Here is a 13,265-nt window from a genome sequence, read left to right on the forward strand (position 1 = left end):
AAAGTGATCGATTTTCCAGAACCAAGTTTTTTTGGTTCCTTTTGGGGCCCCAAACAACCCTAAACTTACCGAAAGTCGGTTGGTTTTGTCTCCGCTTGGCGCATTGCATTTAAAATTTGTATGAAAATTTATATGGGAAAACCTACTTTTTTCATTTACCTTTCTAGAGAACTCAATAATGCTTCAATAATGCACTACAATATGTTAAACTATAGTATTTTAGACGCCTAACAACTTTGCAGAAGGATTTGAAGAGCTAGGATGTCCCTAAGAAGAGCTATAGCTGTACAAAGTTGAGTATGTCGATTTAAATGCAGAAAATCTTGTTTTCTGCCAACATTACCAATGCACCGGTGTCAGTAGGATTCCCATCAGAAGTAACCTGTCGTAACGAGTTTATACACTCAACTGGATCAAGAAAACAAATTTAGGTCAATATTCTAGGTGTAGGTAAAATCTACAACGTGTTTCAGAGGTTACTTCTGATGAGGGATACCATCCGTCCTGATTTAGCAGGACATGTCCTGATTTTGAGATCCGTTTGGAGCGTCCTGATTTATTTTTCATGTTTGAGCATTTGTCCTGATTTTTCTGAATGATGCCGGATGTTCAGAAATGTTGAAGAATGTTCAGTACACTAAGGTCGCTTCTTACGCGGATTCCGGAATTTACGCGGTTTTTTTTACGCGGCATGTATCCCCCGCGTAAAAAGCGACTTTATTGTACTTTTACTTTGACTCCGGAATGAAACGGACTCATTTTGAACGATTTTTTTTCTTTGGTTGAATCTTGTCGAGAGAAATTGTCTAGTTCTTGCAACCCTCAACTATCTGACTTTTGGGTTTTAAAGCTATCCAGTTTTTTCGCACCATAATGGCGGTCCCTATATACGGTTCGTAATATGCGAACCTCTCTGCTTACGTCAGTTCTGGGATTTCTGAGGAATTGGCAACACAAATGTTGCCAGATTTATTTTTCTTTTGATAAAAAACATGAAGACTTCAAATTGACATGAGCAAAGTTGTCAAAAGGGTGGACAAATACTTAATTTTGCATTTTAGCGTCCGCCATTATGGCGCATAAAAAGCTGGATACCAGTTTTTATATATCATTTGAAAAAGCCGCGTATTCTGAGCAAAACGTGATTTTTAAAAAATGTTCCTCGTTTTCTTCAGATTTTTGATTGAAGAATAAAAAATTGCCGAAATGTCTTAAGGGGTTATATACCTTTTAAGTTTGCAAAAAACCGAAAAAAGAATTATTGTATTATCTTCAAATACAACATCTTGACAACATTTTCACAAATTTTCATAAAGATCTGAGCAATAAGAAGAAAGTTGGAGCGATTTGCAGCGCGCCTCGCCACGGCCGCATAAGCTAAACTTGAAACATTACACGCGATTATCTCGGAATAGTGATTTCCGAAAAATGACTTTGCCGTGATCCTGAATGCGGGAAAACTACTGAACCGATTTCCTTCATCTTTTTTTTTAAATTTTCGTTATTAAATTCACCGGTCCTTGAACGATCGCTTTTCGAAACATACAGTTACATTTCGCCGCAAAAAAATTTTTAATGCAATTTTTAGCGCTCAAAACGTGCATTTTTTGGGAAAAATGTTCCCATTTGCACTGAAAACAAAATACTCATAAAAGCGATCGTTCAACGTCCCGGAACAGTTCTAAACTAATGAAATAATATGAGCTTTTTGATTTCGGTTGACCCGCTAAGTCTCTATCAGGATCACCGCAAGCCTCTGCAAAAAATAGCGTTTCGGGGAAACGGCCATTACTTCAGTAATAATTGGTATATCTCAAAACCAAACGTATTTTTTTGTTGTTGATAAACTGTACTTTCAGAAAAATACCCCTTTGATGCAATGTAAATGGTGCTAGAAAATAGATTCAAACTTCCCTCATTTTTCTCGACCAAAAAGGTATATAACCCCTTAAATGACATTTCGCACACGTACGGTATATGGGAGAATCGTCATTTGAGGTATTTCGAGCGGTTTGCTATTCTTCATTTAAAAATCGAAGGACAACGATAAACATTTTTAAAATTCATGTTTTGTTAAAAAAATTGCACTCTTTCAACTGATATATAAAAAATCAGAAAACCGTGTAATTTTAAACAATTTTAAACAGTTGACCTGTGTTGCATTTTTTAGGTATTTACTAATGCCTAATGAATCAAAGTTGCAAAATTGTGTTGTCCGAGAAATACTTTAAATAAATAAACGAGCGGCGTATTTTGAAGTGTGAATCTCAAATTACGTGTTTTATTTATTGATACCTAAAAAAACATCATATCAAATTTGTACTGGAAAAATTTGTCCTGATTTAAAACCTCGACCAAATGGTAACCCTACTTCTGATGGAAATCTGACTAACGCCGGTACACTGGCAGTGTTGGCAGAGAAAAAGATTTGCAACATAAGTTTTGACATACTCAACTTTGAACAGCTCTAGTATTTTTTTTGGGACACCCTAGCTCTTTAGTGTTTTCGGCCAAGTTGTTAGGCATCAAAAAACCTACCATTTGAAGTCATGAAACCTATGATTTAGGCCAAGAGCTCAATTTAGAATGGAAAATGCAGAAAAGTTGGTTTTTCCATAACGATTCCCCACCCGAATGTTTATGAGCATGCAACGTGCTGTATATGATGGAAGAGGAAATCATGTCCAACCTAATTCATGAAAAGCATACAATATAAACTGCTTTTGTACTGATTCTATCCTTTCTTCGTGTGTGATTGTATAGGGTGACCTTACAATACTGCAGTATTCCAGTATTGATCTTACATAGGCTATATATTAGAGTGGGGAATCGTTATATGGAAAAACTGAAACTTGATAGCATAAAGCCAGAACCAACCATCTGAAGTCATGAAACCTATGGTTGGTTTTTTGATGCCTAACAACTTGGCTGAAGACACTAAAGAGCTAGGGTGTCCCAAAAAAATACTAGAGCTGTTCAAAGTTGATTATGTCGAAATTTATGTTGCAAATCATTTTTTCTGCCAACACTGCCAGTGTACCGGCGTCAGTCAGATTTCCATCTGAAGTAACCTCTGAAACACGTTGTAGACTCTACCTACGCCTAGAATATTGACCTAAATTCGTTTGCTTTATCCAGTTGAGTGTATAAACTCGTTACGACAGGTTACTTCTGATGGGAATCCTACTGACACCGGTGCATTGGTAATGTTGGCAGAAAACAAGTTTTTCTGCATTTAAATCGACATACTCAACTTTGAACAGCTAAAGCTCTTTTTAGGGACATCCTAGCTCTTTAGTGTCTTCTACAAAGTTGTTTGGCATCTAAAATACTATACTTTAACATAATGTAGTGCCTTATTAGAGTATTATTGAGCTTTCTAGAAAGGTAAATGAAAAAAGTGGGTTTTCCCATATAAATTTTCATACAAATTTGAAATGCAATGCGCCAAGCGGAGACAAAACCAATCGACTCCCGGTAAGTTTAGGGTTGTGTGGGGCCCCAAAAGGAACCAAAAAAACTTTGTTCTGGAAAATCGATCATTTTTCCCCGCCCTACTATATATAATGTTTTGATGGTATACGGATCCTGAAAATTGTAACAAAAGCGTTCTATAAAGCCTAGCATGTTATTGGCTTTGTGTGTGTTTAAGGGGTTATATACCTTTTTAGTCGAGAAAAATGAGGGAAGTTTGAATTTATTTTTAAGTGCATAGCACTATTTTTATTGCATCAAAGTGGTATTTTTTCTGAAAGTACAGTTTATCAACAACAAAAAATACATTTGATTTTGAGATATACTAATTATTACTGGAGTAATGGCCGTTTCCCCGAAACGCTTTTTTTTGCAGAGGCTTGCGGTGATCCTGATAGAGACGCAGCGGGTCAACTGAAAACAAAAAAAACTCATATTATTTCATTAGTTTAGAAGTGTGCTGTGTCCTTGAACGATCGCATTTATGAGTATTTTGTTTTCAGTGCTAACGGGAACGTTTTTCTCAAAAAAATGACGTTTTGGGCGCTAAAGATTGCACTAAAAAAAATTTGCGGCAAAATGTTACTGTGTGTTTTAAAAAGCGATTGTTCAAGGACCGGCGAATTTAATAACGAAAATTGAAAAAAAAAATAAAGGAAATCGGTTCAGTAGTTTTCCCACAATCAGGATCACGGCAAAGTTATTTTTTGAGAAACACCATTCCGAGATAAACACGTATGAAGTTTCAAGTTTAGCTTATGCGGCCGTAGCGAGGCATTTAAAACAATATTAAAATTAGCTTTGTATCTTGAAAGTTACAAAGATATTTACAATTATTATCAAGGCTTTGAATATCCTAGAGTTCCCAAAATTTTCAATATACTCAATTACTCAACAATCCTAAATTTCAAATTAAATCTTTTCTTCTCTGAAGATTTTAAAATTTTTAAAAGTAAAAAAACCTTTGAAAAACATAAAATAATAGGAAATTCATCAAAAAGAGATCGTATCTTTTTTACCAATAATAAAGTTGTGCATTAGATTTTTCTAATAAATACATAAATTGAAAAATATATAAATATTTGGACATGTGCATTTCAAATCTAGAAGCTTTCAAAAAGCTGTAAATTTAACATAAAAGTAAGTTGTTAAAACTGTTTTTGATATTTTTTTGTGTTTCGTATTTTGTTTGAGTTTTCATTTCGTGTTTGAGAGTTAACTTATTATGAGATCAGATGCCAATGTTTCAACTTTTAGCTGCTTTTGCCAGGTTTTTTTAATCAGTTAAGGATTATCACTTCGTAATTTCAACTATGTAAAAAAACATTTTTCAATGAATGAATAACCTTTGAAGTAATCGTGTTTGAAGTTTAGTCAGGAGTGGCTCCCTGTGAATTGCCATAATTGCCGTAATCAAGTATATGAGCCATAATTAAGCAAAGCGATGTATTTGTAGTGCAATTTTTAAGAAAATACATGAAATAATGAAATACAAATTCATAAGAGTAGGTAAATTATTTGAATCTATGCAGCTTCCAACACTGTACCTTACTCTTGAACACGTATAAGGCACGCCCCTCGTTCTTTATTATACCAGTTCGCTTCACCGCAGCAAAGCTGTCATTCGCTCTTATCACGCACACACCGAAACACGTGCTGACTATTCTCGTTCTTGCCACCACGCACAGCACCGTTATCCAACTTGTACCTGTTCTGTCATTCAACTCCACACGAATCCTATTACCCGTCTCACTCGCACGGCCACTTATCAGCCAACATTCGCCTAGAGCCACGTGAAGGAGAGAGAGAGAAAGAGCATTCCAGCAAATCCACACGATTCCGTCGTCGTAACGCAAAAAGCGAAAATCGATGATTTTGTTGCTCGCGTCGTCGTCGCGGAGTCGATTCTCTATCACACACTGGTTAACAGCCATCATCGCCACACACGTCGCTCAGGGTGTCTTGCATTCCTAACTACGACGGTTCCAGTGATTGACTAGCGGACGGATTGTGATTTTTGGCAAGTTCGGCCTTTCGGGAACTCGGTCCTACCCGCGGGTACAGTGGTGTGTGTATACAAGTGCCAGAAAAAGATTGGATTTAATTCACTTGGAATCGAATTGGAAAATTCTTTGGTGGCTGCTGCCTTGGCAGCAAGCAGCAGCAAAAGAAGAAGCAGCGATTGAATGAGTTTTTGTGTGTGCGTGTGTGAGTGTGAAAAAATGTGAATCATTTTCGCACTGGAGAAGAAGCTCGAAGAAGAAGGTGCTGCTGCGCTGATGAAGTTTTTCCGTGGGGCTCCGTAGGAAAAACACGGTCGATCCCGTTCCTGTGCAGCCAATAATCGTGGGCGATAAATAGAGCCGAAAATTGGTGATTTGGTGCTTTTTGTCTCGTGTTTCCAAGTGCTTCTTCGAGTGGGTGAAAAAAGATTCTCCGTGTGTGTGTTATGAAATGACGGCTAAATTGCTGCGCTGATTTTTTTTCGCCTTCTCTCCCCGTTCCGGGCTGTTCCGGTGGAGGAAGTGGAGTTAAGTGAAAAGATCCTGTTTCTGTGCTCTGTGTCCACTGTGAAGATGGGCTTGTGAAGCGAAACAAAACGCAAGGAAGCAGTAGAAAACGAGTTTACGACGGCTGTCAAACCCCTGGCTCCCGGCGGAAGGTGCCAACCAGCGTCCGGATAAGGGGGAAAACATACGTGGAGCATTTCCGTTCGGAGAGCGAAAAGTCGCAGTGGTAGAAGAATAGATAAAAAGTGAAGGAAAGGAAAACAGAAGCAGAAGCTGTCAGAATGGCGGACCTCACGAGGCCGCCCTTTTGCGACATCAAACGGCCCGAGGAAGTGGTAAAAATGACGATGACGGACAATCTGAAGTTCGCCGTCCTGATCGGGCTCATCGAGGTCGGCCAGGTCTCGAACCGGGAGGTGGTCAACACCGTACTGCATCTGGTAAGTTTGCTGGGCGTTGGAACTAGAAAAGAATCCTTATCTAGACTGAGCTTTACCTTTTCGAAACGCGACTCTGAAGTATCTACCTGTCAAGTCAAGGTGTGTTATCATCATCATTAGTTACACACAGACAGACGTCTGTCTGTTGATTGGTTGGTTAGTCGTCGTCTGCGGGACAGAGAACGACGGATGGCGCTAATTGATTCAACTCCAGCGTATGAAGTGGAATTCCAATAATTATGTAACTTCGGACACAGGTCAATTCCAACTGGAACTTATTCTGTGAAAGGAAAACTCCTTACCTTGCGCCAACTGGCAGCCCTTCTATTATCTAACCCTCGGATCCCAGAAGGGAAACCGACCGAGGAACCGAAAAAGCAGGACACAGTTGTCAAACACAGATGTCGACTTTGGGTTTGGAGTTTGTAGACCGAAGAAGGGTGTGTGGGGGTGTGTTGAGTTAGTTTCGTGTTTGTTCGCTTCGCAATGATCGGAATTGTCTTGGTCTCCTGGGAGATTAGCCGCTTTTCCGTCCCACCTCTTCTGCACCCCACCCACCCCGTTTCATCGTTTGTTTGCTGTTTGTTGACAACACAAGTATAAAGTAGCACAAAGGACTCGTGCTCGTGCTGAGGCTTGTTGCACAAAGCTAGAAGTTCGGGAGTTTGCTCGGAGGTTTGCGCCGTAACCATGTTGCAAAGTAATTTCGATAATTGCTTTTTGGCAGCGATTAATTGCAAGAAATAGCAGTATGAAAAATAAATTTTATGTGGAGATAAAACAACTCGAAAGATAAAAAGAATTTTACAACAATTCAATCTGGATGTTCTATAATATTTTTTTAATAATTGATGGTCGGATTGTTCTAAATTATGCCTCAAAATTGCCATTTGAAATGCCAGAAGTGGAGCAAATATTACCAAACCACTAAAAAAAAGTTCCCATAGGACAGAAAATAAACTATTGAAAAACAAAATTTTGTTTTTAGTCCAGAATTGTTGAAGAGAAATATTCCTCTATAGGACTATAAGACAAATTAACGCTTCTAATGGCATGAAAAGGTCGAAATAAATATTCATAATGGATCCATAAATTTTGATGGATCAGTTTAAAGACCATAAGAAATTTCAAATTTGGTCAGAATTTCCTGAGAAACGTTTCTGCAGAATGTTGTATGACAAAAATATTATAAAAGATCATGGAAACATTACACTATATCAAGTTAAGCTTAGAACTGCTGAGAGATCATCATGATAACTGGATAACAAAAAAGGGTGAAGGAGAAATCCTAATGGTGGAAAGTGATTAAAACGGCTAAAACTTTTTTAATACCCAGACTTTTAGGGTCTCGAATTACGGAAAATGCGAACAAATGTTATTCACATTGGGAAAAAAACACCGAAGACCGCTTTCAAAGACAGAAAAACGCTCAATTATGTCTGAAAATTCTGCAAAATCGGTACAAAATTGCTTCAGACATTAAATCTGAACATGGATACATGCATAGAAGTAAGACCTGCCAAAAGAGCGAAAAAGAGGATTTGGAACGTAGTATAATAAAAAAAATTTACAATATTTTTCTTATGGCTGAGAGAACCAACAAAGAAATATCCCGAAATAAAACTACAAATACTTTGAATCGACAAAAAAGTAAATATCCCAAATGTGAACAAAATCCAGGGGCGACTCGTCCATAGGTGCAACCTGTGCATTGCACACGGATACGTCAGGCGAAAAATAAATAATGTAGTGTAATGGCTGATTGGAAGCTTTTTTTTTTTAATTTTTTTTTTAATTGTAATAAAGAGAATAGCTTCCGTTTTTTCGCGGACATGATTGTGATTATTTTTCCAACCGGTGATTTTCAGAATCTGTAGTTGAACATGTCGGTTAAAAAGCCACGAGTCGCCCCTGACAAAATCCAAAACTGAAATTAAGAATGCCTCCGGATACTCGCGGCTTCGGATAAATGAGTCCGACTTGTATTTTCAGAAAACAGTAACTAGATGTCCCGATAATAAATTCCTATAAGAAAACTAATGGTATAAACTTACCAGAAAAAATCATACCGGCTATAAAATACTAGGAAAAGTACCTAACTTTACTCTAAAGTTTATCAAAAATGCTAACAAAATCTAATACGCTTGGAACGGCAACATTCTATAAACTAAAAAATAATGTAAAAATTACCTCACTCGTCAAAAACGCCCACAAAGAAAAAAGTCACAGAAGGATTCTGGTTCCGGAAAACCCCATATTGACTGGTATTCAACCATTTCCCGATGTTTTTCAAGGATTACACCAAGAACCACACCATTCATCCAACGATTGCGGGATCTACCACGGAGTCGCCGACCTCTATCGGGCGCTCTGCTAAATATTATCTTCGCTAGTCGCTCCTCCGACATTCGTGCCGCGTGACCAGCCCACTGTAGCCTGCCGTATTATTTCAGCTTAATTTTATCCCCGTGTAGGTATGCTTGGTACATCTAGTGGTTCATGCACCTGCGCAACATTCCATTCTCCAATTTTTTGCAAAGTATAATTCGTAGGATCGAAAACTCCAAGTGCTCGGCGGCCAATTTCCTTTTTTTTTTTTTTTTTTTTTTTTTTTTTTAAGGGGGGATTTGTTAGTAGCTTAAGTATTTATGATAAATATTAGTAAATAATGAGTATGTGTGTCCAATCACAAATGGTGACTTCTCAACACTGTTAGAAATTTGAAATTTTAATTGTTAGGATTTGTTTGCTTTCGCAATAAGGACTTATCATTCGTAGGGATTTAAACCTACTTGTCAGAAAAGGGGAAGTAAACTTACAACTAACTTAATTGCTAACTTATTGGCTATAAAGAGAGCTTATCGTAGCAATTGAGGATTGCAACGATTTTTGTCGAAAATTGTTAATAATTTTATTTGACATAGCTTCTAATGGTTCAACACCAGTAAGTCTATGTAATTCGAGTGTACCAAACCAAGGAGGACGCTTCAAAATCATTTTCAGAATTTTATTCTGAATCCTTTGGAGCGTTTTCTTCCTTGTTGAACAGCAACTTGACCAGATCGATACAGCATAAAGCATTGCTGGTCTAAAAATTTGTTTGTAAATCAAAAGTTTGTTCTTTAAACAAAGTTTAGAATTCCTGTTAATGAGAGGATATAAACATCTCGTATATTTGATGCACTTGGCTTGTATACTCTCAATGTGCTCTTTGAAAATAAGTTTTTTATCATAAATTAGTCCCAAGTACTTAACCTTGTCCGACCAACTTAAAATAACCCCATTCATCTTGACAACGTGATTATTGTTTGGCTTGAGGAAAGACGTCCTAGGCTTATGCGGAAAAATTATCATTTGAGTTTTAGGAGCATTGGGAGAGATTTTCCACTTTTGCAAGTAGGAAGAAAAAATATCTAAACTTTTCTGCAATCGACTGCATATGACACGAAGGCTTTTTCCTTTTACGGAAATGCTTGTGTCATCGCAGAACAATGACTTTGTGCATCCTGGAGGCAAATCAGGAAGATCTGAAGTGAATATGTTGTACAGGACTGGCCCCAAGACTGAACCTTGAGGTACACCTGCTCTGACAGGAAATCTATCAGATTTTGAATTCTGATAGACAACCTGCAGAGTTCGATCAGTAAGATAATTTTTTAAAATTTTGATAAGGAAAATCGGAAAATTAAAAGTTTGCAATTTCGCAATCAAACCTTTATGCCAAACACTGTCGAATGCTTTTTCTATGTCTAAAAGAGCAGCTCCAGTGGAATAACCTTCAGATTTGTAGCTCGTATCACATTAGTAACTCTGAGCAATTGATGAGTTGTGGAATGGCCATGGCGAAATCCAAACTGTTCATTTGCAAAAATTTAATTGTCGTTGATGTGTGACATCATTCTGTTAAGAATAATTCTCTCAAACAGTTTACTTATTGAAGAAAGCAAACTGATTGGTCGGTAACTTGAAACTTCAGCTGGATTCTTATCCGGCTTTAAAATTGGAGTAATTTTTGCATTTTTCCATAATTTGGGAAAATATGCAATTTTGAAGCAGCAATTGAAAATTTTCACTAAAAATTCCATTGTGCTCTCAGGGAGATGTTTGATTAGTATATTAAAGATTCCATCGTCACCAGGTGCTTTCATATTTTTGAAATTTTTAATAATTGATTTAATCTCATTCAAGTTAGTTTCAATTATTTCTGCAGGTGAAAAATTCTGGGAAGAAATTAAATCAAATTGACGTGTGACTTCATTTTCAATTGGACTCACAAAATTCAAATTTGAGTTATGAACACTCTCAAACTGCTGAGCAAGTCTTTGAGCCTTTTGTTCATTGGATACAAGAAAACGTTCACCATCTTTTAAAACTGGAATAGGCTTTGAAGGTTTCTTAAGAATCTTCGACAGCTTCCAAAATGGTTTTGAATATGGTTTCAATTTTTCAACTTTAGTCTCAAAATTTTGATTTCTCAGAAGAGTAAATCTATGTTTAATCTCTTTTTGTAAATCTTTATAAATAGTTTTAAAAACAGGGTCACGAGAACGTTGATATTGACGTCTGCGGACATTTTTCAAACGAATTAGAAGTTGAAGATTTTCGTTAATTATTGATGAATCAAATTTCACTTGAGCCTTTGGAACAGAATAATTCCTGGCATCAACAATTGCACATTTTAATGCTTCCAAAGCGGAATCAATATTCACTTCGTTTTGCAAATCAAGCTCATTATTGAAATTTCTCTCAATATGAGTTTTGTATCTTTCCCAATTAGCCTTGTTATAATTAAAAACAGAGCTCATAGGGCTTAAAACTGATTCATGTGATAAAGAAAAAGTTATTGGAAGATGGTCAGAATCAAAGTCAGCATGTGTGATCAAATCACTACACACATGACTTTGATCTGTTAGCACCAAATCAATTGTTGAAGGGTTTCTTACAGAAGAAAAGCATGTAGGACTATTCGGAGACAAAATAGAATAGTATCCTGAAGAACAATCATTGAATAAAATTTTTCCATTGGAATTACTTTGAGAATTATTCCATGAACGATGTTTAGCGTTAAAATCGCCGATTATGAAAAATTTCGAACGATTTCTGGTGAGTTTTTGTAAATCACCTTTAAAATAATTTTTGAGCTCGCGTGTGCATTGAAATGGTAAATATGCTGCGGCAATAAATAAAATCCCAAGTTCAGTTTGAACTTCATTCCCAAAGTTTCAATAACTTTCGTCTCAAGATGGGGAAGAGCACGATGTTTGATTCGGCGATGAATAACAATTGCAACTCCACCGCCGGAACCCTGAATCCTATCATATCTATGAACCACGTAATTGGGATCATATTTTAATTTTATGTTAGGTTTCAAAAATGTTTCAGTAATAATTGCAATATGCACATTATTTACTGTTAAAAAATTAAAAAGCTCATTCTCATTGGCCTTCATTGAGCGAGCATTCCAATTTAATATTTTAATTGTTTTATTTAAAATCATTGCTAAATTTTAAATTAGAAACAATTTTAATAGTAAAATTTGTGCCTATTTGAATTGCTTCAAACATTGATTTTGCCTGCAACATGGCGTTCATAAGATCGAACATTGCCTGTTGCAAAAAAGAAAGTTTACCTGCCGTAATAGGCCCCAGGCAGTTGACATTAGAAAAAATATTTTCGGTAGCAATATTAGCTGGAGTGATAGGTGTACAATTATTTTCTAGCGTGTTTTGCTTACCCATATTAACGGTCATTTTCGAACTACCAACACTAGGCGGTATAATGTTCGAACTACCTGTAACCTGTGCATAAGTTAAACGGGTATGCAAAGGAGTAGGTAAACTATGCGTCACTGGTACGCTTGGAGAATTTTGTTTTGAAGTTGGTTTTAATTGAGAAATTGAATTTTGTTTACCTTGCCTTGCCTTAACAATTGCTAACCGGACTGGGCATTGATAAAAATTTGACATATGGTTGCCGTTACAATTCGCACAGCGAAAATTTTTACTCTCTTTCACAGGACATGTGTCCTTTTTGTGAGAAGAGTCTCCACAATTAAGACATTTTTGGTCCATGTTACAGAATTTGGAACCATGGCCATAAAGTTGGCAAGTACGGCATTGGGTGATATGCTTTTCACCTCCGCCATACTTCCTATAAATTTCCCACTTTACACGCACATTATACAAACCATGTGCTTTTTCAAAAAATTTTAAGTTGTTAACCTCATTGCGGTTAAAATGAATTAAATAATTAACAAGGGAAATTCCAGTTCTCTGACTGTTTTCGCCTCGTGATTTTTGTTTCATTAGAATTACTTGGGTAGGGGCTATGCCAAGTAATTCTGTTAAAGTAAGTTTGATCTCATCAACGGTTTGATCGTTGGTGAGACCTTTCAAGACAACCTTGAACGGCTTGGCGTTCTTGGTGTCATATGTAAAAAATTTGTACATCTTGTCAGTTAAATACTGGACAAGACGATCACGACCCTTTACTGAGTCGGCTAATAAGCGGCATTCACCTCTACGGCCAATTTGATAGGTAACTTTAACGTCAGAAACAAACGTTGAAAGTTCCGGCCAATTTCCTTTATCGACCAATACTCATGGCCTTAGAGTACGAACGGGAGAATCAGCGTCCTGTAAAGCGCAAATTTCGTGCGGACATGCGTGTTGCGGTATCTTAGGTGGCTACTTTAACCGTAAAAGGTCCTGTTTATGGCTGCTATCCGTCTCTTCACTTCGCGGCTAACATCGTTGTCACATGTTACAAGAGTAGAAAGTAGTTACACAAATTCGTCGACTACCTTAAAGATACCCCCATCTATCAAAATCTCAGTTCCAAG

General features: G+C 37.0%; 1 protein-coding gene across 16 annotated transcripts in view; it reads left to right on the plus strand.

The window, feature by feature from the left end:
• The first annotated feature begins 5,354 nt into the window (after positions 1–5,354).
• The window catches only part of LOC129718288 (neurobeachin), a 233,908-nt gene continuing 225,997 nt past the window's right edge, over positions 5,355–13,265 (plus strand). For 4 of the 16 annotated variants that reach the window (XM_055668906.1, XM_055668903.1, XM_055668909.1 and 1 more), the window contains exon 1: positions 5,356–6,424. In XM_055668906.1, the coding sequence (XP_055524881.1) occupies positions 6,266–6,424 (159 nt within the window). In that variant the 5' untranslated portion in view covers positions 5,356–6,265. Of the gene's footprint in view, positions 6,425–13,265 lie in introns of all 16 variants that reach the window. The other 12 variants (XM_055668908.1, XM_055668911.1, XM_055668912.1 and 9 more) reach the window with 5 other exon arrangements.

The sequence above is a fragment of the Wyeomyia smithii genome, chromosome 1 (assembly GCF_029784165.1).
Source record: "Wyeomyia smithii strain HCP4-BCI-WySm-NY-G18 chromosome 1, ASM2978416v1, whole genome shotgun sequence".
In the NCBI taxonomy this organism is placed as follows: Eukaryota; Metazoa; Arthropoda; class Insecta; order Diptera; family Culicidae; genus Wyeomyia; species Wyeomyia smithii.